Consider the following 26,298-nt stretch of genomic DNA (forward strand, 5'->3'; position numbering starts at 1 on the left):
CTATTTCCACCCGTTTGGTAATTAAGTACGAGGACGAGCGTTCGGTATAAGACCGAGCGCCACTCATAACGAACGCTTTGGGTCGAGACCCATCACTGATTCGAACTGATAATAGAAAAAGAAATTAATATAATATGAGATGGTGAAGTTAGGTTTTTAAGAATGACTAAGTGTCCGAATGTATATTTACAAGCTTCTCAATTTCTCACATAACACTCAGGACATCTACGTTTGGCCGAAAGCTCAAATGTAGCACTCTTACAAGAGGGCGTTCGTCCTCAACTAGAATTCTTTCCAAATGAAAGAATTCAATTCAAAGAAGTTTACTAACAGCACCGAACGGTCAAAGACCGTTCAATGACGAACGTTCATTATCATAGGGAATTTATATTCAAAGTTTCTTTAACATTAAACTCATTTCTCAGCATAAAGTTTCATATTTTCAAATACTCATCTCATAGTACATTTTATATTTCTCATGTATCAGCTCATAATCATAATCATATACTAAAATCAAATATCATAAATTCATGCTTCATACAACTCACAGAACGTCCATACAGCATAATACAAGCATACGAATTAAATTGAATAAGCTTCCCTTACCTCTAGTGTGAACGAACGTCCTATAGACCGCAACTCGGTTTTGTCAAACTAAGATTCCTTTTACCCTCAACGTTCAACTACTCTTCAAATCAAACAACAGACCAAAACTTGGTTTGCATGTCCACAAGAACGAACGACTAAGGGAAAGGAAACTTACCAGTTTCAGAATTCGAAACTGTTCGTTTCAAGTTGTAGCTTGGGACGCCGGGAGTGCTCCTACGGTGTCTGAACGGTAATCGGAGCAAAGAAAATGTGAGTTTTGGTAGAGAGAAGGGGAAGTTTCTAGAGAGAAGGAGGAGAAAATGGATATTCAGAGTTTGAGAAGAAGAAGGTGCATGCAGAAGAGTGTGGCAGGTTTTTTCAGAAATCATTTTTGTTTGCCCCACGTCCAAAGGGTCGTGCGCTCTTCTGCTGACACCTGCACTCCACTTACTGACTTCCGAATCTTCCATTTTGACACTTGGCATTAGTGCGTTAGAGTTTGTGAGTGCGTTTTTAATGCACCTGAACAGGGGTCGTGGGTTGCATTTAATGAGCCTAACAGATGACTTTAGATGCATTTAATAGGTCCTGACATTTAACAATATAATAAAACTATTAAAAAAGCTTAATGTTATCTTAAAATTTGTAAAATTAATATTATAATAAGAAATTATTTTTTTAATATTTAATTAACATTGTAATTTAAATTTACGTTTCAATAATATATATATATATATATATATATATATATATATATATATATATATATATATATATATATATATGTATAAGAAAAAAAAGAGAATTATGTTATTTTGCTTAACCTATATTGTCTTCAAGTAAAATATTATATAATAATAATAATAACAATAACCTGATAGTTGGCAAAATAACATTAGTTTAATATATTACTCTAGATAAAGATTAGATATAGATGTAGACAATATAGTTATATTGATTATTTAAATAATTATTTTTGTTTTATACATGTGTGCGTGTCGACAACACCAACACAATAGTGTCAACGTAGTAACCATTTGGGTGTAGAAATCAAAAACCATGGCATAGCCATCAACACAGTTTCCTTTGTCTTTGAGGGAAGAAGAAAAAATGTTGAAGTTGGGATTTGTGTTTCTGATTTTGATTCTTATCCCTTCACTGCCGGTGGCACTGTCTAAGTATGGAGCCATAGAGCCTTTGCTTCAAGGCTTGGACTCCAAAAGGGCACCTCCATCTGTGCAAGAAGCTGCAGCCTTTGGTCTTCTCAAAAGACTGCTTCCTACCCATTTGTCCAGTTTTGAGTTCAAAATAGTGTCCAAGGTCTTTGCCCTTTTCCTTTTACCCTTTCATCTTGTTCTGTTTTTTTTTTCTTCTCTTAGTCTGACAACTTGTTAGAGTCTGCATTTGCTCTCACTTTTTATGATTGAAAGTAAAAAGATGACCTTTACAATTTCCAGGATGTCTGTGGCGGAGACAGTTGTTTTCTGATAAACAATCACAAGAAGTCAAGCCAGAATGAGGCTGAGATTATGTATGTGAGAGGAAATTTATGCTGAAGATTATGATCGATTAATGTTTTTTTTTCTTCCTAAGTTCCAAGGCTTTTAAAGATTATGAGATGGTTGTATTTCTTTTATTTACAAGTTGCAACTTCATTTGATTCTTCTTTCTCTTTTCATTTCATACTTTTAAACTTGATTTTCATGTTATAATGCTAATGGGCTTCTTGATTTGTTCTACCTGTGGTAAAATTTCTTGCATTGAATCATCTGCTCATGGATATGAACATCTAATCTGTTCTGCTGTCCTTTAGTATTAATCTGATATTGTCATGTATTTGTATATTTGTCAGCATCAGAGGAACCACTGCTGTTGACATTGCATCTGGTCTCCATTGGTATCTTAAGTACTGGTGCGGTGCTCATGTCTCATGGGATAAGACAGGTGGCATTCAGACAACTTCAATCCCTGAGCCAGGGTCACTACCCCGTTTGAAAGATGAGGGTCTGAAGATTAAACGCCCTGTTCCATGGAATTATTACCAAAATGTTGTTACCTCTAGTTGTGAGTATCAAAATCAACTTTCTGAGGAACAAAACATCTCTGTCTTTTTTCCAATCTGAGAATTTGAACTGATGTAGTTCAGTAGCTAACAAGTGCCAATGCTTAAAACTTTTCTAAGAAAGGATGATAATCTTGGTAGTCAGTTGTTTCAAAAAGAGACGAAGTTTGAGAAAAAGAGACAGAGAGGAGGATAAGAAATTCTGTTATTGTGTGAAAATGAATTCAACCCAGCTACATATGAATTGCAACATGTATTAATTATATCTCAAGATCTAAGTAACCGACAGTTGTCAGTTGGCTGAATGAAAAAGCCAATCTACTTCTGTACAAGAGAGTAAAATAAAAAGGAGTAAAACTATACTTCAACACTTGCAAAAAACAAAATTTGGTACATTCTCAGGATCGGATAGGTAGCCTAACATATTTCTGCAAAAGAAAAATGCTGTGGAAGTTCCTGTCAAGACTAATCGGAAGGAATTTTGAAGGTATTGCTAGATTCCCTTAGACATATAAATAGCCATCCTATATTTCCTCCTATTGGTAAATGTAAGATTGTTAAGTTGGATGAGTTGGTCTTCCCATGTTTACCTTATATATCCATCTCCTCACAAGGGTAAGGCCGAATGTGTTTACAAGCAAAGATCAGAAGCTGAATATTCTTCTTGGTCCTTTGCAGATTCATATGTTTGGTGGGACTGGGACAGGTGGGAAAAAGAGGTAGACTGGATGGCACTTCAGGGGGTGAACCTACCCTTGGCATTTACTGGGCAGGAAACAATTTGGCAAAAGGTTTTTAAGGTGAAGTGCTATTTACATGCTTGTGTATATCTGGATAATGCTTAGTCTAAGAAAAAATGAACCCTTAGTTTGAGGGTATTAACTGAGCCAAAGATTCTATAAAAAACTTTTTTCCCCATCAGATATTATTTACTCATTATTTTGTAACTAGATACATGTTACAGTATTACAAATTCAGTTTTTTATTCAAGTTATTATCAGTGATATCACTTGTTCAAAATGAAAGTTTTTTCATCATTATTTTACTTTTTGTTGTTTTCTTTCCTAACTGCTCATTCTAACTTTTGCTGCTTTGGATCATGTATGGTTTGTAGCTTGTTTTTATTTGGGTTTTGTTACTGTGGTTGACTATGCTTTATGTGCTTAAGCTTAGATGAATTATAGAGCACTGGTGTTTCTTTGGTATGTCCTTAAGCATATGATGTTGAAAATGATAAAACTAGACCAGAAACAGATGAATAGTATAGTGATATAATGGAATCTGCCCCTTATGTACGAGGGAAGAAACACTTTTTGCTTACTCTAAACTGAACACAAAAGAAAATTTCTGATAACCCAGATGCTTTGGGAGGCCTGGATAAAATCAGTTTAGTTATTTGATAAAATTCTAGAAGTTTCATGAGCAATGCTTACCAACATCACATGTCCGGGGTAAAGTGGTACTCTTAGCTTCTTTGCGTTCCTCTGCTCCTGGACTTCTTTCGTCTTTTACTATCAATGTTTTTCCTACTTACTATTATTACTATCAGTGTTGTTGTTATGTTAATGAGGAAGTATACATAGTATATAACATATAGGAATTATACGAAGCAGTGTGGGAAAACATGGCCACATTGAGATACACATGACTCTTAACACTATGCAATTATGGGAATCTTTACCTGATTGTCTACATAATTTAGATGCATTGCTTGAATCCTGTTGATATAATTTATTCTTATAAGAACAACTAGTTATTATTTTGACCACTTAATAGTTATTTGACTAGTATCTTCTAATTGTAGGATTTTAACATTACTTCAGACGACTTGAATAATTTCTTTGGTGGACCTGCTTTCCTTGCTTGGGCTCGCATGGGAAACTTGCATGGGTAGGTGAAAGCAGTATGTAAACCCCATAGTTGATTTTTTATCCGTATAGAAAGCCTAGGAAATGGTCTAGCCAATTTAGTTGTTTTGAGTTTCATATTCATTTTTCATTTGATCTGTATAGAAGTCCTAGGAAATGGTCTAGCAAATTTGGTTCCTGATGAGATCTATCATTTCACAGCTGGGGTGGGCCTTTGTCTCAAAATTGGTTAGATCAACAGTTGGTGTTACAAAAACAGATAATCTCTCGAATGCTGGAATTGGGGATGACACCAGGTATATTTTCACCATAAAACCTGAAGTTTTGTTTTTTGAGTTTAATTGTTTTTAAGGTTAAATATAATTTTGGTCCCTTAATTTTCAGTAAAAATTGAAATTAGTTCATCTTCGAAACTTTGGACCAACTTAGTCCTTCATTTTTAGAAATACGTGAATTTAGTCTTTTTAACCAAATTTTTTAAGTTTATTTGACATTTCAAACGTGTTTCTCAGCTAACATTGAAGCGGAAATGGATCAAACGATGTAAACAACTAAAATGCTATTATGAAATGTGTTTGAAATGCCAAATAAACTTAAAAAAAAAATTGTTAGAAAGACTAAATTCATGCATTTATAAAGTTGGAGGACTAAATTGGAGTAAAGTTTTAAAGAGGGACTAATTTTAATTTTTCACTGAAAGGAACCAAATACATATTTAACCTTGTATATGAGTATGACTTTGTGATTTTCACTGAGACATCCGTATTCATAGAGGGGAAACTGGTTTTGCTGTCTCAAATTGTTGTCTACATTTTCTAAATTTGGTATGCTGGTTTAACATTGACGTTGTTCTAGTTCTGCCATCCTTCTCGGGGAATGTTCCAGCGGCTTTGAAAAGGATTTTCCCTATGGCAAAAATAACTAGACTTGGTGACTGGTATTTTGCTTCTCTTTTATATGCTTGTTCATTTTTCAATCATATTTTTCTGTTAAATTTTTAGCTTGCATGATTTAGTAGGTGAGGAATTCCAAAAGGTGTGTTGAAATTGATTGAGTGTGCACTTTACAGTTCTTTGGTTATCTAGAAAATCTATATATAGACTCTTGATAGACTATAAGCCCTCCCTTGTTTGGCAGGGAAGAGAGAAACAAGATGGACAAAAATAAAAAATGTTGAAGACAAACAAGCAAGAAATAAAGTGAAAGTTAAAGGTGTAATATTGAAGAGAAATAAATAGGAGATCGCAAAAGAGGTCGAGATTAATTCAAATAGGTGAGAAGTGACTCTACTAATTTTAAAATTATTTTCACTCCCTTCTTTCCCACCAAACAATAAAATGTAATTCCATTATCTTGCCTCCTTTCAGTTTTTTCTCAACTAACAAACCAAAATGTGCATAATTTCATAGGCAAAATGTAAATTGGTGTGATTTCCTAAATAATAGTTCCTGTAGAACTATATGCAATTAACATTGGTTCGGAAATCACTTTAACATACTTGTAATTTTAGAAGAAGAAAATTATCTTTGTTATTATTTATTGATCAAAATTCTTGACTTATATTGCCAGAGATGGCTAGGGGAAATTTGAGCACCCTAATTACAAAATAAATGTAAGGAAAAGATAGAGAGAAAATAGAGGACAATTAAATAAATCAGATTTGAATAATCCAATTAAGATTTGAAAAATCTAAATCTCGACAAATTAACTTTATTTCTAGTCGATGTGAGATTTTCAACAAAAGTCATGGCAACAAATGGTTACTTCAACTTTTTTTTTTTATTTTTGGATGTGATCTTAGGAGTCAAAATGAATTCTTGTGGTTTTCCAAACGCAGGCTAAGTAGGGATTGATAGGTTATTTAATCGAGTTTTTCTTTCTATCTATTTGTAAAATAGTGGGGGTGGATGTCATACTATATGTACCCGTTGTAACACCCCAAAACCAGTGTCACATTACCCTTATAACACATCCAACAACTCGTGTAGTGAAGTATAGTCCAACAAACTCGTCTACTGAAGTATAGTTCATCATACTCGTCTAGCTAGGAAAAATCAGGTGTATCATCTACTCAATTATATTTTAGCTATCACAAGCATGATGAAAAATTGTATTCACAACATTTCATTTCTCTTATCATCATGCTAAAAGTTTTAGAAAACATTTCATTGCCCATGAATTAAATCAAACTTAATCAGAAGAATAAAACTAAAAATTGTATACAAAATTTCTATCTATACTACAAAGGCCTTCTGCGTCTAGTACTTCTAGACATCTCCCACACCTGGTCATTGCTATAACAACACAAACACACCAAAACAAAAGGGTAAAGCTAACTTGAAAAACAACAAGTATGTATATAAAGAAGATTCAACAATTGAAGCATTATCAACATGTGAGCATCCATAGCATCATGCATACAAGCCATCAACCACAACATGCATCTACTCCATGCATATGAGACTCACTTCTGGAAGGTTAAGAGGAAATGAATTAAGCACCAAAGACCATGCACCTGTCGTAGGCTACGCACTATAGATTCTAAGAGTAACAACCTTGCCCATGGCTTAGTCAGGCCAAAAATTGGGAGTAGCCACCTTACCCAATTACCCAATTCCTCTCATGACAGGGTAAATTCCATGTGATTAAACAATACTAGTTTTGTTTCATACCCATGTTTCAATCACAAGAACCTCCTTCGACTATCACCACATAACTAGCTTTCTCTACTTGATACTAGGCAACTATTAGAGTTAGGATAATCCTCTTATCAACTCCTATTCAATTTGCTTTTTCCACCCCTACACTTATAGTCATTCCCTCCTAGAATACTATCTCGTGCAACCAACGACTTATGCAAAAACCATGCATCACAACAGTAGATTTTGACGTCATGTCTAGGCTCTACTCAACCCGTCGCACATACACAGACAACACATATATATGCATATGCCAATGAACCAACACCTTTGGTTCCTTGGTGCCACTAGCCCAAACACTCTAGTAGTTTCTGGCCTAGCCTGGCCACTGCCCAGCCCAACAATCTATACATATATACATAAGTCAATATCCACAACATCAACCACAAAATGCATCTACTTGCAAAAAAAAAAAGAAATCTTACACACATATATTATAAGAGTGAAAAATGATGTACAAATGTGTAAAATGATTATCTCTCTCTTTTTTATATATTTGGGAGATATCCATAAATATATGTGTGTTAAGAGATCTCACATTGATTAGGGATATGACTAAATTTTAAATTTTAATATATAAGTGGGTGAAAATCTCATCTTACAAGCTAGCATTTTGAGTTTGAGTTAAACTTCAAGTTCAATTTCTAAGATGATTAGAGCCCATCCTGATGAGGTTTGTTAGGCTTATCGTATCACAATCGAGATGTCCAATCCTTGGCATGATGAAATATGCTGGAGATCCCACATTGAGTTAAATTTAATGTCCACATTTTAAGAATGTGGGTAAAAAAAAATTCCTGGTAGTTTTTAAATGAGTAACCTAATAGGTAATGGAGTGGATATGGACAAAATTTTCATCTTGGGTGGGTAGCTACCACTTGTTTCCACCTCACATTGTTTTGATCACTATTCTTACGTATTTAAATTCCCTAGACTAATGGAAAATAGCCTACCTAAACCTTCTAGGACTCTTAAAAGCACATGAAATTGTTGGCAATACAATGCATGGCAATACAATGCAAGAGGTACAACATTATTCTAACCTAGTGTATGATGCCTTTTCAGTAATTGGTTTGTTTTTATTTGTTGCTCATAAAGACCATTTTTAGTTTAAAAGCTTCATGTCTACAATGTATTTACCATTGGATTTTATTGTTGTATTGCAGGAATACTGTTGACAGCGATCCTCGTTGGTGCTGTACTTACCTTCTTGATCCCTCTGATCCTTTATTTGTTGAAATAGGGGAGGCTTTCATAAGGAAACAGATTAAAGGTGTGTTTAATTTCTCCTTTTCTTCCCCCCTTTTCTTATATGGCTATTCATGTCATTTTTGAGATTCCTGGTGTCCTCATACTTCAATAGAAGTATAACCTCAATAAAAGCATAGTTGCTCAAAGGTTTTATACAAGACATTGGAAAACTGAGAATTTATTAACTTTTAAAATTCGAGTGCATTCATTTGAAAATCAATATGAAGCTCTTAAGTTAAATCTTGTTTTGACTTAGCATAACTAAATACCATGCAAGAGGAATCCCGAACTAGCTTCCAAGAATAGAAACTTATCGCGTGGCGGCATGTGGAAATGAACTAGCTTCCGAGACTGACGGGCTTGGCCGTAGAGGCAATCCAAATCCGGAAGAAGTTGTGACTGTAGACGGCTGGTGACGGAAGGCAAACGTAGCGAGATAATGTGTCCGAGATGATTGAGACCAGCAAAATGGGATCGACCCGTTCTGATACGAACTTAAGATTAAAAAGAGAGAAAATATATTCTGGAGCGCTTGAAAGACCCCTCTAATGATCTTCTATTTATAATGGAAAATAACAGATATAATAGGAAGATGAAAGATCAAAAGACTCCCTTAGACCCCTAGGTACAGCTGGAAGAGGTTTCCAACACACTACTCCCTACTTTTAGACTTTAATAATTACTCTAACATCCATATAGACTTAATAATTATTCTAACAGCAGCCATTAGAGAAGTGAGTGTGGGAAGAATGGGAAGAGTTGAGTATGGTGGAGGGGGCGGATGAAGGAGTATTAAATCTGTGAAAGTAATTCTAAGATGCTTAGATCTTGAGGCAGAGCATACGAGTTGAGTTTTTGTTTTGTTTTCAATCTTACCTCTATTACTCTCTTCTTACATTCCTATAAGTAGAACGTTGCTCTACACTGATAACTTCTACTAGTGTGAATACTAGGATCTATCACTTTCTTTCCTTTTTTTTCTTTATAAAATCTGTAAGTTGAATGTGTATGCTAAAAAAGGCTAGTCTTTGGGTGATAACTAGTGTTTTGTGCTTTTTTCTCTCCTTTTCTCCTTCATACTTTGTACCTCAACTCTGACATTTTTTTTTTCTAAATTTACAGAATATGGGGATGTAACTGACATTTACAACTGGTAGACTCACTCATCTTCCACGCTTTAGCACTATTTTTCTCTTGGACAGTCTGGTTCCTAGTTGATGATCTACCATATCAATCTATTATTCTTTCTTTTTTCTAATTAGGATTTTCAATTTTTTGACATGCACTGTCACAAAGGAGTTAGCATATTGAATCAGTCTTAACCACACACATGCAATGTTGTAATTTGCTGGAGTGTTTTTTATACTCTCTTGGTTGCCAATATACATACTATATTTTTAACTGCAGTGATACATTTAACGAGAACTCCCCGCCTACCAATGATCCTGAATATATATCAACTCTTGGAGCTGCAGTATATAAAGGGATTTCCAAAGGTGACAAGGATGCTGTCTGGTTAATGCAAGTATGCTTCATTTGACTCAGGATCTTCTGGTTTCCTTTTCAATTCCTTATGTACCTGATATAAGACTGAAATTTGCTGTTTAGACTCACTTATTAAACAGAAAATTTATCAGAAACTGCCCGAGAGTTGTAACATCTACATAGAGTAACACTGTTGGAAAAACTTTCATATGCACTTCTCTCCCCACTTCTTTCACACAGGGCATTTTCTATACAAATTTTACATAGGAAAGGCTCCTAAAAACTTAATAACTACCTACCATCTGACCTTATATAAAATAACTGCTCCTAAAATATATAACTGAACTTAATTAAACAAAACAATCAATTAATAGACTTGAGAGTTTGAATTTGAAAGCTTAAGGGAAAGTAATCAGTATATACAAATACAATAGGAAGTAACACTTTTCTAACACTTTCTCTCATACTGGAGCATATAAGTTTGTGTATCAAGCTTGGAATGTACGAACTGAATTTGTGGTCTTTTGATAGACTTTGGTGGGATGTTGGCAATTTGATAATTTGTATTGATAAATTCAATATTATTTTCCTTGGATAGTATCATCTCACAAATAAAAATGGTAGTCAATCTCTGCATGTTTAATTCTCTCTTAATACTGGATTACAGACAATGTGAAGGGTTCCCTAATTATCACAATACAACTTTATTTGATGAACTTCACAGAATTTTACCTCTTGAAGATGTTATTAAAATCCATGCAAGTTCTAAAGTAATGACCATAGTCCTGTATTTTCCTTTTGTATTGAATCAAACAACAACATTTTTCTTCTTGCACTTCAAAGATATGATTTCCACTGATGAATGTACAATATCTAGTGTTAAGGTGCTTATCTATGGGAGAACTTGCGTAATCAACACCACAATATCTAGAAATTGAGAATTTCCGCTATCCTCATACAACCACCCCTATCTTAGAGCCTAATGTATCAAAGATGTGAATTACAAAATTCCATTGCCCAAAATACTTGAATTTGAATGATAAAAATCAGTGAGTTGTACTCAACTAATGTTTGATTTTACACACACACGTATATACATAGACACACATACATATATGCATACGTGCATACATTCATACATATACACATAGACACACACATGTGTGTGTATGTGCATATATATATATATATATATATACATATACATATATGTATATGAAAGAGAGAAGAGTACATTACAAGGAAAAGGTATACCCTATAACACTCAATGCTTGGGCTAGGTTCATACACCCAAAAAAAAGGAGCTTTATGTTACTTATACAATACAATACCAGTCATAAATGCAGCTAATCCCATCCATTCCTTCTGTTGTTTAATTCTAATTTTATTGGCATCTCAATTTTAGAAACAACTGCTCTAAAGTGATCTTGAATATAAAGTACACTAGTACATCTACCTATGAATTTTTGTGGGTTAAGACATAATAGTGTACTTTAAATTGAATGAAGATGGTGGAAACACTCTTTCTTGTGCACTTTATATAAAGCTAAATTTAGAGGAGCCTTATGCTCTAGCCCCCAAAGTAAACTAGTCTGATGCCTCCATTATCTTCAAAAATATCCCTCTCACTACCGAGTTCCAGAAATGTTATAATTGATATTATTTTTGTTATTTTGTGTAAATTTCTTGTATCTGACAAATATATATGAATTTGCAGGGCTGGCTCTTTTACTCTGACTCATCGTTTTGGAAGCCACCTCAAATTAAAGTATGCCATCTGAAAGCCAACCCAGCATCTTCAAATTGATTTTTTTTACTGAGTGATAATATGTGCAGGCCCTTTTACATTCTGTTCCATTTGGAAAGATGGTTGTTCTTGATCTGTTTGCTGATGTAAAACCAATATGGAAATCTTCTTTTCAGTTTTATGGTACTCCTTATATCTGGTAATTAGTTTATTTTTACCTCTTGTTACTGGTTTATTTACAGAAATACAATATTCTAAACTGTTATGCTTTCCCAATCATACTCTGCATCAGGTGTATGCTTCATAATTTTGGGGGCAATATTGAAATGTATGGAACCCTTGATGCAATTTCTTCTGGGCCTGTTGATGCTCGTGTCAGTGCAAACTCAACAATGGTACTGGCAATACTTTCTGTATCACATGAACATATTGGCATTTATGATATCAACAAGGCTTGAGTTTTTATTAGTCAGAACTTAGGAGCCAAAATGGGACAAGCACGCTAATAAACTCTATCTTTGTTTTAGCATAAAATCTTCAGATGTTATCTGAAAAAAGGAACATTGAGTGATTATGTTGATTTATGACTTGTACATTTTTTTTAAAATTTTTGTTAACTTTTTGGCAGGTAGGTGTTGGTATGTGCATGGAAGGAATAGAGCAGAATCCCATTGTTTACGAGTTGATGTCTGAAATGGCATTTCGTCACAAGAAAGTTGAAGTTCCGGTACTGTTCATATGCTCTCTGCTCCAGTTGTTTTGTTTGAATTTGCTTGGGAAATTCTCTCAGCTTCATGAATTGTTATATTTTAACATTGCTTATTAAAATCCCTCAAATATATGGTATTTACAAGGTTATGTCTAGAAAGTATAAGTATGAGATTCCTATATTCCTATTTTACAGATTAGGTCGTTCAAGTAGTCACACAAGAGCTAACTGTTTTAGCTGGAGAGTCCATTGCCTTATAACTCTTCCAAAAAATCCCATAATTCCAGTGTGGTGGATTTGTCAAGAGGAAAGACAACTCTGTGTTGGGAACGGTTTTTCTCAATTAAGGATAATGTAAATGGATAGCTCAATTGGTAGCCAAAGGTTTTACTTTAACTTATTGAGTTGACTATTTGGACACTTTTGCACCTTATGCAAATACTATCATGGTTCTATTGTCATTGACAACCAATCTTGACTGGTCTGCAACAATTAGCTGTGAAGAATCCTTAAAAGGAGGGTTGGAGAAATTAGTACGCATTGATGCACAACCAGGCTTCAAATCACATTTCCAACGGAAAGTTACAAGCTTGAGAAGTCACCATATGAGTTGAAGTAATCACCTAGAGCTTGGTTTGAGAGATTTAATTAATTAGGTAAAAGACAAGCATATGTGTAATCTCAAAGGTAGGTTTGGTGTGCAAAACGTATAATTTTTTTTTTATGATAGGAGGGACAACTTGCCTGGAGAAATAAATCAAAGGAGTGCTAAATTTGAAAATAAGGATCTTGGGCCTCTAAAACATTATGTGAGGAGAATTGTTCTCGATGGATTGATAGTAATCCTTGTCACTACTCACTGAAATGAGGTAAAGAACAATAAAATCAGAGGCAATGGAACAGTGAGAAAAAAGTAGAATATGAGGGACTATGGCTACTAGAGAGTGAGATTACTTCATTCCTAAACTGGAAAATGCATTAGAAAGCTAGAAGAAATTGATGAACATTCATTCTCATTGCATAAGAAAAACGTCAGAGAAAAAAACTTGAAAAGCTACCCGAGTGTATTAACCATTACATTCTTCCACTGAAAAAAAAATTGCACAAAAGCTTAGAGAAAAGCTGAGGAACATGCATTGCTAAACTTCGGAAGAACGAGAAAACTGTAAAAGTATGAGGTCTCTCTGTGTCCCCCTCAGCTGAGGTATTCTTCACTAAAATACAAGAAAAACATCCCTAACTAATTTTCTGAAAAGTTTCTGAAAAAGCTTCTGAAAAGGCTGCTCCAAATATCCAGAAACTCTCAAAAGCTGCCTTGTGTGTGTGTTCTGCCTTGGCTGCTGCATGGTCCTTTCCAGCTTTTTTTCATTGTGTCGTGGAAAGATGGCTCAACTGCCTTTGTTTTTGCTTTTCTGGGCGATTCCAGTGTCCAGCCCAATTTACAAATCAGAAAAGGAAGACTTTGCCGTAGCAATTGCTATTTACACTGAAACACGAATACAACACTTAAACTAAACTAATCCCTCTCTGGCCTTTGCAATCTGCCTTCATCTTCAAACTTCAACTACGACCAGGTCAATTGCCCAAAAATTATGTTCTTGTGCTTCAATTAAAGCTCTGAGTCAGCGTTCCAATGCAACAGGTTTCAGTTCAATTGGGCACCTGTGGAAGAAGTTATGAGTGAGCACCTGTGGAAGAAGTTATGAGTGAAAGAGTTAGCCAAGGTCAAAGCATCCCACGTTTCATATTTCAGCTATAAAACATGTATCTTAGACCAATTTCACCACAACTCCCAAAACACCTAAAAAGTGCAAAACTGAGTTAAAATTGGAAGATAACAGGAATAAAAGTCCTAAGATGATGCAATAAGCCTTAGTATGAGAACATGAGAATTGGGTTATCATGGATCTAGGAAAAGAGAGTAATGATCTCTCAAAGGAGATACATCTCAGACCTATCACCATCCCATACAGACTGGAATGCATCAGTATTACTCAAAACTATGTCTAGCATGACAAAACCAAGAATGTGAAATTGATGTAAGTTTTAAAGAAGAAAGAATGTCTAGGAGTTATTTGCATGTCCTTTGTCCCAGCCTCTCGACAGTAGGAAAAATTATTTACTAAAGTGCTGTTTATACCCAATTTTGAATTTGTTGTATTGTAAGAAAGTGGGGCATCTTAAATATGTATGTCTACCAGCTTGAGGGGGGTGTTGCTATAGTTTACGATTTTTTTTTCTTGTTTGGATAGTTTCTCAAGAAGCTGGAAAAAGAATAAAATGATATCCATAATTCTGATTTCATCCTTGATTTTCTCCTATGATTTAATTTAACTTCTATTGCATAGTGTGAGAAATAGAGAAGATTGGGAGAAAATATCCCTTGTGTTTAGCATACACATAGGGTAATTTATTTATATTGTAAGATATGGGCCAATGCCCTTAATACAGAATAGGCTGAGCCCAAATAACAGAAACACACATCTTAACATCTAACACTCCCCCTCAAGCTAGAGCATATAAATCATATGTTCCAAGCTTGTTACAAAGATAATCAATTCTAGGTCCTCGTAAGGACTTAGTGAATATGTCTGCCAACTGGTTGCTTGAGTTAACGAACTCAGTCTTGATATCTCCGGATATGATTTTTTCTCGAATGAAGTGACGATCAACTTCAATGTGTTTGGTTCTCTCATGGAAGACTGGGTTAGAGCTAATATGGAGAGCAGCTTGATTATCACATATGAGTGTCATGTGAGTGACATCTCCAAATTTCAATTCACTAAGCAATTGTTTAAGCCACACAAGCTCGCAAGTAGCTGATGCCATAACTCTATATTCTGCTTCTGCACTGGACCTTGCCACAACACTTTGCTTCTTACTTTTCCAAGATATCAGGTTGCCACCAATAGAGACACAATATCCAGAAGTAGACCTCCTATCAGAAGGGGAACCAGCCTAATCAGCATCTGAATAGCAAACGATTTTTGTATCGTTGTTAGGGCCATATAGCAAACCTTTTCCAGGTGATCCTTTAATATACTTCAGTATGCGAACAACTGCATCCCAATGGTCTTCACATGGGGAGTTTAGAAATTGACTCACCACACTAACTGCGAAGGAAATGTCAGGACGCGTAACAGTAAGATAGTTTAATTTACCAACTAATCTTCTGTACCGTTCAGGATCTGAGAAAGGCTCCCCCTGATTTGGTAGGAGTTTGATGTTAGGGTCCATAGGTGTCTCAACAGATTTACAGTTCATTAACCCTGTTTCCTCCAAGATGTCTAACGCATACTTCCTCTGAGATATGACAATACCATCATTGGATTGTGCTACTTCAATACCCAAAAAGTACCGGAGCTTGCCAAGATCTTTGGTTTGAAAATGATGACAAAGGTGTTGTTTCATCTGAGAGATGCCAAGATAGTCGCTTCCTGTGAGAACAATATCATCGACATACACTATTAAGTAGATACATCCAACACTTGAGTGGCGATAGAACACTGAATGATCCGCTTCACTGCGAGACATACCAAATTGTTGAACAACACAACTGAATTTACCAAACCAGGCCCGAGGAGACTGTTTTAGGCCATATAAGGATTTGCGAAGACGACATACCAATCCAAATGACTGCCCCAAAGCAACAAAGCCAGGCGGTTGCTCCATATAAATTTCTTCATGCAAATCACCATTTAGGAAAGCATTTTTGACATCAAGTTGGTAAAGAGGCCATTGTCGAAGAGCGGCCATGGCAATGAATAGGCGAACAGAGGCCATTTTTGCCACTGGAGAAAAAGTATCACCATAATCCAAACCAAAAATCTGTGTGTAGCCTTTGGCAACCAGTCGAGCTTTCAGACGATCAATTATGCCATCAGGGCCAACCTTGATAGCATGCACCCACCTGCAACCAATAACAGACTTTCCAGATGGTAATTGGACAAGCTCCCAAGTTCCACTTTTCTGTAAAGCACTTAATTCATCCAGCCAGGATGAGATAAGGCATCACCCACAGATTTAGGAATTGACACAGAAGAAATGGATGAGAGACAAGTGTAAAAAGATGGAGATAATCTGTGGTAACTAAGAACAGTATAATGGGGGGAAGGGTTACGGGTAGAGCGTATACCTTTACGGAGGGCAATAGGCAAGTCAGACTCATTTGCTGGAGCCGGAGGAGACACACGAGGCGGCACTGGAAGTGAGTCATGAGGGAGACGAGTGCGGCGACTATAAACCTGAAGATCCTGTGGTGAATGAGAGTCTAAAGAAGGAGGAGACAAAATGGGTGGAGCATCACCAGGAGGATCACAGATAAGAGGAATATCAACAGTAACATGGAGAGATACAGAACTAGAAGATAGATGTGAAAAGTAAAAAGAAGATTCATCAAAAGTGACATCAGCAGAGATAAAATGACGATTGAGGGATGGGGAAAAACACTTATAGCCCTTTTGTGAGCGTGGAATTTGTAAGAAGACACATTTGTGAGACCTAGGAGATAACTTATCAAGACCAGGACTAAAATCATGAACAAAACATGTAGACCCAAAAATTCTAAGAGGTAATGGATGTAGAGGGTCTTGAGGAAATAAGATAGAATGAGGGATTTTGTTATCAATAAAGGTAACAAAATATTGAAAACCTAAAGTGGACTTAACACGACTAGGTCCCCAAATGTCAGAATGAACCAATGAAAAGGGGAACGACGCCCGTTGTGAGACACTACTAGGAAAGGAACTACGAGTATGCTTCCCTAACTGACAAGACTCACACGACAAACTTGATAATTTTGACAACCACGGGACAAGTTGTTGTAGGTGGATCAGAATTAGCCATTGCTACAGGTCGAGGAGGACGTCCATGAAGCGCATAACATCTATCAATTTTGTGGCCTAACTTGCCACAGTGGTCACATTTTGGACGTCCTTTACTTGGCTTGTGAGACGGACTTCGATCATCATGTTGGGCAGCCATAACAGAGGAATCATCATTACGAGGAGATGTCTCAGTGACGGGTTTGCTTGGTATACGCAAAAGAGCAGAACAAGTAGAAGTAAAGTTGGGTATGACAAGAGAACCCAAAATCTGATCACGGACATGAGAGACATCATCAGAGAGTCCGTATAATGCCAACAACATGAAGAACTTTGATCGTTGTTCCAATTCTCAGTAGGAGTGGAAGCAGGAGGTAATATATCATTAAAATCATGAAGAAGGGCATGAATTTTACCCAAATATTCTGCCATGGGACCAGGATTGCGTGGACCAATAACAGTTAATAGGTCCTGACAAACACCATAAAGACGCTGAGTATCATTTGTGTATAACAACTTCGCTTGTGCCCATACTTCTGAATATGTTTCATATGATCGAAACATTTGTTTTAGTGAGGAGTGAATGGTGGACTTTATAACAATGCATAACTGAGCATCAATTTTCATCCAGCGGGAAGTGTTATCTATGTTAGGAGTAGTCACATTTTGAGTAAGGTGATCTAAGTACCCCTGGCTCTTCAACCAAAGTTTGATGTCGGATGCCCATGTTGCATAATTTGTGCCATCTAACTTGTCAATGGACAAGTGTACATTCACATAATTGGTGTATATTGAGGGATCAGAAGATGAGCCACCAACAGAGGTGTTTGTAGACGAGGAAGATGCCATGGAAAGGGAGAAACCCTAAAAATCCAAAGTGCTCCGATTGACGCAACGACCACAGATCCAGAAAGACGGCGAGGAGGCGATCACGGCGGTGCTGATCGGCGGCAGAACACTCTGACGACGCGCCGACACGCGCGGCGGGGAAGCGGCGGCAGCGGTGACTGTTGCGGCGGCGCGTGGAGGCGCGTGGGTGGTCTGTTCGCCGCGATTTTTGGTCCACGGTGGTCGCCCGGCCGAGACGATTCCGATGGTGTGGTCGTCGGTCGATTCTGGAACTCCGGCGACGGCGGCGGCGGCGGTGATGGGTACCGGAGACCGTGGAGTTGGCGGGAACTATTCCTGTGCTCTAGATACCATGTGAGAAATAGAGAAGATTGGGAGAAAATATCCCTTGTGTGTTTAGCATACACATAGGGTAATTTATTTATATTGTAAGATATGGGCCAATGCCCTTAATACAGAATAAGCTGAGCCCAAATAATAGAAACACACATCTTAACATCTAACACATATTATTTCTCTAACCAATTCTAACACATATTATTTCTCTTAACTTCTAACACATATTATTTCTCCATTAATAAATGAATATGAAAATCATTGTTCTCTCCTAAACTTCAAGTTGATGCACATTTAGAATATAGGTTTAGATCATTTGTCGGAATTAATTTTGTACATATCATTGAAGCCTTTGTACTTGGATTGATTTTTACTATCCTTGTAGGAATGGATCAAGAGTTATTGCAATAGACGATATGGTAAAGCTGTTCATCAAGTTGAGGCTGCTTGGGAGATTCTTTATCATACAATTTACAATTGTACTGATGGAATTGCTGTATGTATTTCATGTATTAAATCATCTTATAATATCTTTGTTGCATCTAATAGAGTATTTCAGATTACCTTATATGATTTGTTTCCTTGTTTAATTACAGTAAGTCTTCTTCGTATGTCAGTTGTCTTAGGCTTGTTTTAACAGTATAGTGCAGTAATATTTGATCTAGTATTTTATTTTAAATAAGGCCATATATTTTCTACTACATCATAACACTATATCAACATTGTTAGAATGTAATTAGGGTTCTAGAATTATAACACTATATTGGGATTCTTATTCGGGATTGAAAGTTTTGAAATTGGGAATTTAGAGTTGCTGTTTTTCGCGATTTAGGGTAAGGGTTCCTACGATTGGAGTTTTTCCTGACTTTGTAGCGAGTTTGGAGTTTCTGATCTTCTTTTCTGGTTTGGGAATTTTTGGGATTCTTGGTCTTACGCTGTTTTTGCGTTGTGATCTTGGAGTTCTATGCTTGCAATTTTGTTTTTGCAAATTGGGGGTTAGGTTAATATATATACTTTTAGTAATTTTATTTAAATTTTATTTTAAAATTGTATATAATGTTTTTCTAAATTTTTGCTGGTATTCGTAGGTATCCGCAAGTTTTAAAATATTTGCGGATATTTTTTAAGCGGGAATCCGTGCGGATAATGGGCGGGTTGTGGGTTGGATTTTCGTTTTGTGGGTCGGCACTATCCGTGTCTGACCCGACCTGTTGCCATCTCTAGGTGTGAAGGTTTGCATCCAAGAGAAAAGTATGGATATGGAAAGAAGACAAAAGACAAGTAGAGAAGCAGAGATGCAAGAGAATGAGGAATTTGACAAATGAGAAGGGATAAAAGAGAAATTTGAAAGAACCTATGAGTTGATGGAAGGTTTTCCTACCACTTAAAGGATGACCTAAGATAAGTGACGAAGGAGTTGCCACTTGATTTAATCATTCAAGATGAGACTTAAGAAAGAAGAGAACTTTCTCTTTCGGTGGAACTCTCACTTCATTCAAATATATCCAATGTTGTATACAAAGGGAAGTGATGACTATTTATAGCCAAAAATCTAACCTAAATGGAGCTCTAATATGCCTTGAAATTACATATAAAATTCTAGTTCTAGAATTCTAACGTTTGGTTGAAAATTTATGTACAAAAAAGAGGGAAAATTTAAATTTTAAAATGTAAATCCTAGATCTAGATCAATGCTAAGATTGGTATATGTTTCTGTTAAGAAGTGAATTTTAAGCCTAACTCAGCTTTACAAAGCTAGTTTGTAAGGTGAGGTTTGCACCCATTTATATATTCTAAATTGGTCTTATCTGTAGTTGACGTGAGACTTCTAACACCCCCTCACGCCGAGGTATATACATTTTGTGCGTGGGACTAGATATTAATGAGTGGTCTGACAACATGTGGAACAATAAATCCAACAAACATCAAATTTCGTTAGGATAAGCATTAAACCATGGTTCTAATACCATGTTAAGAGGTGTTTAAGCCTAACTCAACCCTAGAAAACAAGCTTGGGAAGTCATGTTTGCACCTACTTATATATTCTAAATTGATCTTATCTCTAGTCAATGTTAGACTTCCAACACTTCCCATGCTAATGTCACACTTGTCATACCTAGTCTTCTCCCTCAATTTAACCTAGGTTTGCCCAAGAATTTGATTGGCTCCAAGTAGGCTTCGTTGAATTCAAAAATGTCCCTTGTTTCCTTGTCTTCCAATGTTCACACCCCCTAGCGTTATTGGGCTATATAGGCTCACATACAAAAATTACTATTTGCACCTGTTTTACAAACGAAAGTAAATTTTATTCTACAAACAAATGCTTTATTTATTTAAAACTAATAAAGATCCTCTTTATTCATACACTCATCACTACCCCACCAAAAATGAAAACAAAAAACAATGTGATCTGCATGCTTTCTGTTTAATTGCATGTTCTAGCTGCCAAAAGAAATTTCACCGCAATCTTGTCAGCTTCCATTTTTGGTTGCTGGTAGTTTTTGATTTCATTTTTAGGGCAGCATAGAGAACGGATCTGAACTTTACCTAGTTCTAGATACCATGTGCGGGACTTAATTGTTCACTACAGTTCATAGTAGCATAGTTTTAATAAAATGCCAGTAGTGGGTCATGCCAGAGAAGGTGGTGACTGACAAGATAAAGATGAAGAGTGGTGAGAAAAGGAAATGAAAAAATCATAGAACAATGATGCCATATATTGAGAGTTTCTTGTAAGTCTTGTTTATACTGAAGAAGAGACACAATAATAAGGAACAAAATTGATACCTAATAATAAGAAATATTTGCTAAGATATTTTCCTCTTAAATTATATGATATCTCCCTATTTATTGTAATCGATGCTGGACCACCTCATTAAACAGTGGCATGTCTTGATGTTGGTATCATGTAAAACTTTTTCAGTTTCATGTTTGTATTGGTGAGATACTAGGTCCTCTGCTTATGATGGACATTCTTGTGCAAGCAAATATTACCTTTTTGTATGCTTGGATGTTTGTGCATGTGTGAGTAGCATGAGATCTTAGGACCGTAATGGACAAGGAAGAGTTGTATTGTAGTTCCTTTTGTTGAAATCAGCATCCAGTATGGATATTGATTGGGACAATTTGTCAATTATGTCAGGACCATAATCATGATTTCATAGTAATGTTTCCTGACTGGGACCCATCAACTAATTTTGAAACTGGCGTATCCAACACCCAGAAGAAGATTAACTTGTTGCCACCTGGAATTAGAAGGTACTTATTCCAGGAAACAGCCTCTGATAAGCCACAAGCTCATTTGTGGTACCCCTCTGATGATGTAATTAAGGCATTACAACTATTCCTAGCTGGTGGGAAGAATCTTTCTAGAAGTCTCACATACAGGTAATCTATTGAATTTAGTATATACTAAATTTAATCTCTTTAATCACTCATCAATTATTAACATGAACTATAATGTTAAATTTTTCTTTATAATCACTTGCACTTTGTAAACATCCATCTTCCATAATTGACTAAGGTAGACCAATTTCTCTGCATGTCATGATACTGGATTACCCTTTTTAATTACTTTTTCAATAGTGTTCAGGAAAACAATTTAAGAGCAATAGTTGGATAATGCACCACTTTAGGTATCAAACTTATATTATAGAATTAGAGGTGTTGATTTTATTTGGTGGGAGGGAATTCTCCTTTATATTTCTTATGATTTGTGGAGATGGTCTTCCACATTTGAGATTTTCCTAGTAGGTTTTGATTGAGTCCCCCCACTTTTGTATTTTTTTTCCTTTATATATGCGACCAGGAATGCTGGAGATTATTAATATAGGTTATAGCGTTTGTTTTTGTTTTCTTAATTAAAACTCATGCCAGTCATTTTTTTCTTGACGCATAATAGTGTTTGTTTTAGATCCTACTCCAAATTATAGTATAAGTGGAGCATATCTCACTTTACAAGTTGGTTTGTAAGGTTGAGTTAAACTTAAAGTCAAATTTCTAAGATGGTATCAAAGTCTATCCTTATTGGGTTTGTTTGGGCCAATGGTGACCCACTATTGGGTCCCCCTCTACTCATGATTGTGATGTCCAGTCATCAGCGTGAGGGAGTGTATTGGAGATTCCACATGGAATAGAAATATGTTCAAATTATAATGTAAGTAGATACAAATATCATCTTACAAGCTAATTTGTCAAAGTTGAGTTAAATTTAAATTCCACTTTCTAAGCGTGTCAACCTAGTGAGGATTATACCCTGTGCAGTGATGTTTTTGCATTTTATTTTTAAAGACATCAAACTTAAACCAACCTGCAAAAATATTATGTTGCGTGAAGATGTTATCAATCTCAATGAAATAAAAGTTTCCCAATGTTGGAAGTCCCACATCGACTAGAGATAAAGCCAAATTATAACTTTACAAGCCGGTTTTGTGGGGTTGAGTTAGGCTTAAAAACCCACTTTCTAATATGATATCAGAGCCATGGTTAGAGTCTATCCTAGCGAGTTCTAAGTGGACATTCTGTTCTTCTATTCCACCCGCTATCGGCCGTTATCGGACCATCCAATTTCTACTAACGCACGAGATGTCTATACCTCGGCGTGAAGGGGGTGTGTTGGAAGTCCCACATCGACTAGAGATAAGGCCAAATTATAATATATAAGTGAGGTGCAAACCTCACCTTACAAGCCGGGGGTTGAGTTAGGCTTAAAAACCCACTTTCTAATACCCAATATTAGTCCAACAAAATAAATATTTTAGTCACTTGGTCCTTTCTTGAGGTATAAAAATATACTATGCTAGCTTTGCATTTCAATTGATTTATATAGAAAATATAAGTCCATGTAATGTAAGCAAGTCAATCACCTCTCATGAATTGAATGAATGATTATAAGTTTGGTGCTCTTTTATGTTCACCAAAGGACGAAATAAAGTGGTTCTAGTTCAGGTCTCATGACAATATTGGTGAATTGCCCCAGTTTGCTCTATATTGGGAAGAAGTAAAACTTTGCTTTTCCCAAAACTTTGCACATGCACACACAATGAACATGAAAGATAAAGAGCAAATGATTTGGTCAACTATATCAAAAGTGCTGTCATCTTTCTGACAGGTACGACCTGGTTGACTTGACAAGGCAAGTATTATCAAAACTTGCAAACCAGTTATACTACAAGGCAGTTACTTCGTTTCAGAAGAAGAACATTGAAGCTTTGCGATTTCACAGCAATACGTTCCTTCAACTGATAAAAGATATTGATGTACTGCTTGCTTCGGATGATAACTTTCTTCTTGGAACTTGGCTTGAGAGTGCTAAGAAACTGGCAGTCAATCCAAGTGAGATAAAGCAGGTAAGGGACATGTATTAAACTAGAGATAATCCTTCACAGTGACACCTGTTTTCAGACAATCATTTGGATTTTGTTGAAATTGATGATTTAAATTTTATTTAGTTAGCATGTTCTACTCACTACTGTTGGAATTTAAAATATAGCATAATCCATTTGGCAGCTTGAGGTGAGCATTTGACTTAAGCTCAAGTTTCATATCAGTTAATCCCTGATTGTATGTAGTTATGCTGTACATATTATCAATATAACGTTCTTAGTCTAATTAAGCACAAATTCTTTCAAATTCTATAACTAAAATATCACCAGTTTTGAGGAGTTTTGCAAGTTATACAAATGAGATGCTTCACATTTTACTCTCATTGCTCACTGTATCTCTAAGAACTGCTATTAGCTTGTAAGCGTTAATGAATTTAACTCTGAAAGCTTCAACTTATAGAATTTAACTCTATAACTACCCATTATTACTTGCAAAATGTTATTGAACAGAGGAAATTTAACAACACTTTCCAGTGAGCATGTGATCTCCACTCATAGAATTGGAGAAAATATTGTTATTCTTCTCAATTATAAGAGATAAAACTTAGTTTCAAAATTGTTGGTGATATCTGGCATTGGTAATTAGTGCCGCACTCTAATGACTACAATATCTTCTTGTAACTCTATTTTTTCCTAACTCAACAGCATGAAAATATTGAATTTTCAGATTTAATTTGCCTTCTGTTGTCATTCAATATAAAGTTTCGTTTAATTTCTCATTTATTGATTGTCCAAAAACCAAGTCATTATCATCTTGCTTATCATTTAGGCATCAGTCCAGTGAGAAAATGAGATGGTTTAATGCATTTACCTTTTCCCAACAGTATGAATGGAATGCTAGGACACAAGTGACAATGTGGTTTGATACCAATGACACTACTCAGAGCAAGCTCCATGATTATGGTAAAAATGGCCTTTTAAAATTGACTATGCTATTCCATTTTTAATTCATGTTTGATGTTTGATGTTTTCTATTTGTCTGGTTTCTGATTAGCCAACAAATTTTGGAGTGGACTTATGGAAAGCTACTATCTCCCTCGAGCTTCAACCTATTTTAATCATTTGATAGAAAGCTTGAGACAAAATGAGAAGTTCAAGCTGATTGAGTGGCGAAAACAATGGATTTCACAGTCAAACAAATGGCAGGAAGGTAATGAGCTCTACCCAGTAAAGGCCAAAGGAGATGCTCTAGCCATCTCTCAAGCTCTCTATGAAAAGTATTTTGCAAAATGAATTGATGAACTTTTAAATTGGAGAATATCATTGCACAAACCTATTGACATTGTCCATATTGGGCAGGTTGTTGTGTTTACGTGTTTGTTTTGTTTGTTGGGAATCTAAGTGTGAGTCCAAGTCGCATATTAGAAAGAAATGTGAAAGTAGAGTACTCTATAAAGGTGAACGACTCATTAACGTATTGTCTTATGATTTTGGATAGAGAGTACCTTCTCTCAATACACCCAAGAGTGCTCATGTGTTGTTGTCAAAGTTCTATCTTAACCGTTGAATCATCAAGACATCATGATTCAAGTGTAAATGCTTAATATGATACATCATCCTCATTTAGGCTTTGGTCACTTGAGTGGATTTGAGGGAGAGTAATTGAGGGGATTTGAGAGGATTTGAAAATAATTTTTTTTATTGATTATTTGAATGAATTTGGAGGTAAATGAGATTAGATTTGGAAGTAAATTTTTTTAATCAGTCAAGTTAATCAAATCCTACACTAATTCTCACAATCTTTACTTTCAAATTCATTCTCACTTACCTTCAAAGTGACTCAAATAAACAACAAAAAAATTTATTTTTAAATCCTCTCAAATCCCCTCAATTACTCTCCCTCAAATCCACTCAAGTGAACAAGACCTTACACTTTATTTACGTCAATTATCATAGCTAGATTGCAAAAGTTCTTTTAACAATGTTTCTTAATTTCTTTATTCTTGTTCCATCACCTTAAACTAAAGGTTTAATGGCACATTTTAACAATTTGTCGGCACTAAAAACTCATCATAAAGACTTACGTACGACCAACTTATGCATGAACTTGTAGAGAAAGCTATTTATAAAAGATAATAACTCAGTGACATGTAAGAATTCTTGGTTTTTGTTGAAAATTTTAAAATGTAAACCTCATTTTATAATTTAATTTTATTATAATTTAATTTTATAAGGTTGAGTTATAATTAAAATTGACTTTTTAATATAATATCAAATTCTCAATATAATTTAAAGTCTTCATAATATCACGGTCCAATTATAATATATCTATCTTATCAAGATTTGTATGAACATATCTTCCTAACAATTCCTAAGAAAAACACTTTCTCAACAAAAATATCAATTAATTCCACGTAAAACAAACAAACAATATTGGATAAGTAATAACCGGCATAATTTAGTTTTTAAATTTGTAAAATTTTAAATAAATTTTCAATATTTATTAACTTCTCATGATAGAATTTAAAAGTATTACAGAACTTGTTTGGAACTAAAA

At 35.5% G+C, this 26,298-nt stretch overlaps 1 protein-coding gene across 1 annotated transcript; it reads left to right on the plus strand.

Moving 5' to 3' along the window:
- Positions 1–1,601: 1,601 nt before the first annotated feature.
- Positions 1,602–25,289, plus strand: CYL1 (alpha-N-acetylglucosaminidase family / NAGLU family). The gene is made up of 19 exons (XM_047310391.2): positions 1,602–1,908; positions 2,046–2,119; positions 2,441–2,652; positions 3,329–3,450; positions 4,455–4,540; positions 4,720–4,814; positions 5,374–5,455; positions 8,384–8,490; positions 9,591–9,621; positions 9,876–9,993; positions 11,671–11,721; positions 11,790–11,899; positions 11,993–12,095; positions 12,329–12,427; positions 18,803–18,913; positions 21,560–21,804; positions 23,528–23,765; positions 24,626–24,704; positions 24,796–25,289. Exons 1-19 carry the CDS (start codon positions 1,699–1,701, stop codon positions 25,032–25,034), a joined length of 2,412 nt encoding a protein of 803 aa, XP_047166347.1. The 5' UTR covers positions 1,602–1,698; the 3' UTR covers positions 25,035–25,289.
- The last annotated feature ends 1,009 nt before the right edge of the window (positions 25,290–26,298 follow it).

Source organism: Vigna umbellata, chromosome 3, assembly GCF_029865625.1.
Source record: "Vigna umbellata cultivar VRB3 chromosome 3, Vumbellata_1.0, whole genome shotgun sequence".
NCBI lineage: Eukaryota > Viridiplantae > Streptophyta > Magnoliopsida > Fabales > Fabaceae > Vigna > Vigna umbellata.

Bases quoted from the DNA above. Each gene is read 5' to 3' on its own strand.
- CYL1 (XM_047310391.2), top strand. From the start codon at position 1,699: ATGTTGAAGTTGGGATTTGTGTTTCTGATTTTGATTCTTATCCCTTCA. The intron at 1,909-2,045 runs GTCTTTGCCCTT...TACAATTTCCAG, and splicing joins AGTTCAAAATAGTGTCCAAG to GATGTCTGTGGCGGAGACAG. The intron at 5,456-8,383 runs GTATTTTGCTTC...GTTGTATTGCAG, and splicing joins ATAACTAGACTTGGTGACTG to GAATACTGTTGACAGCGATC.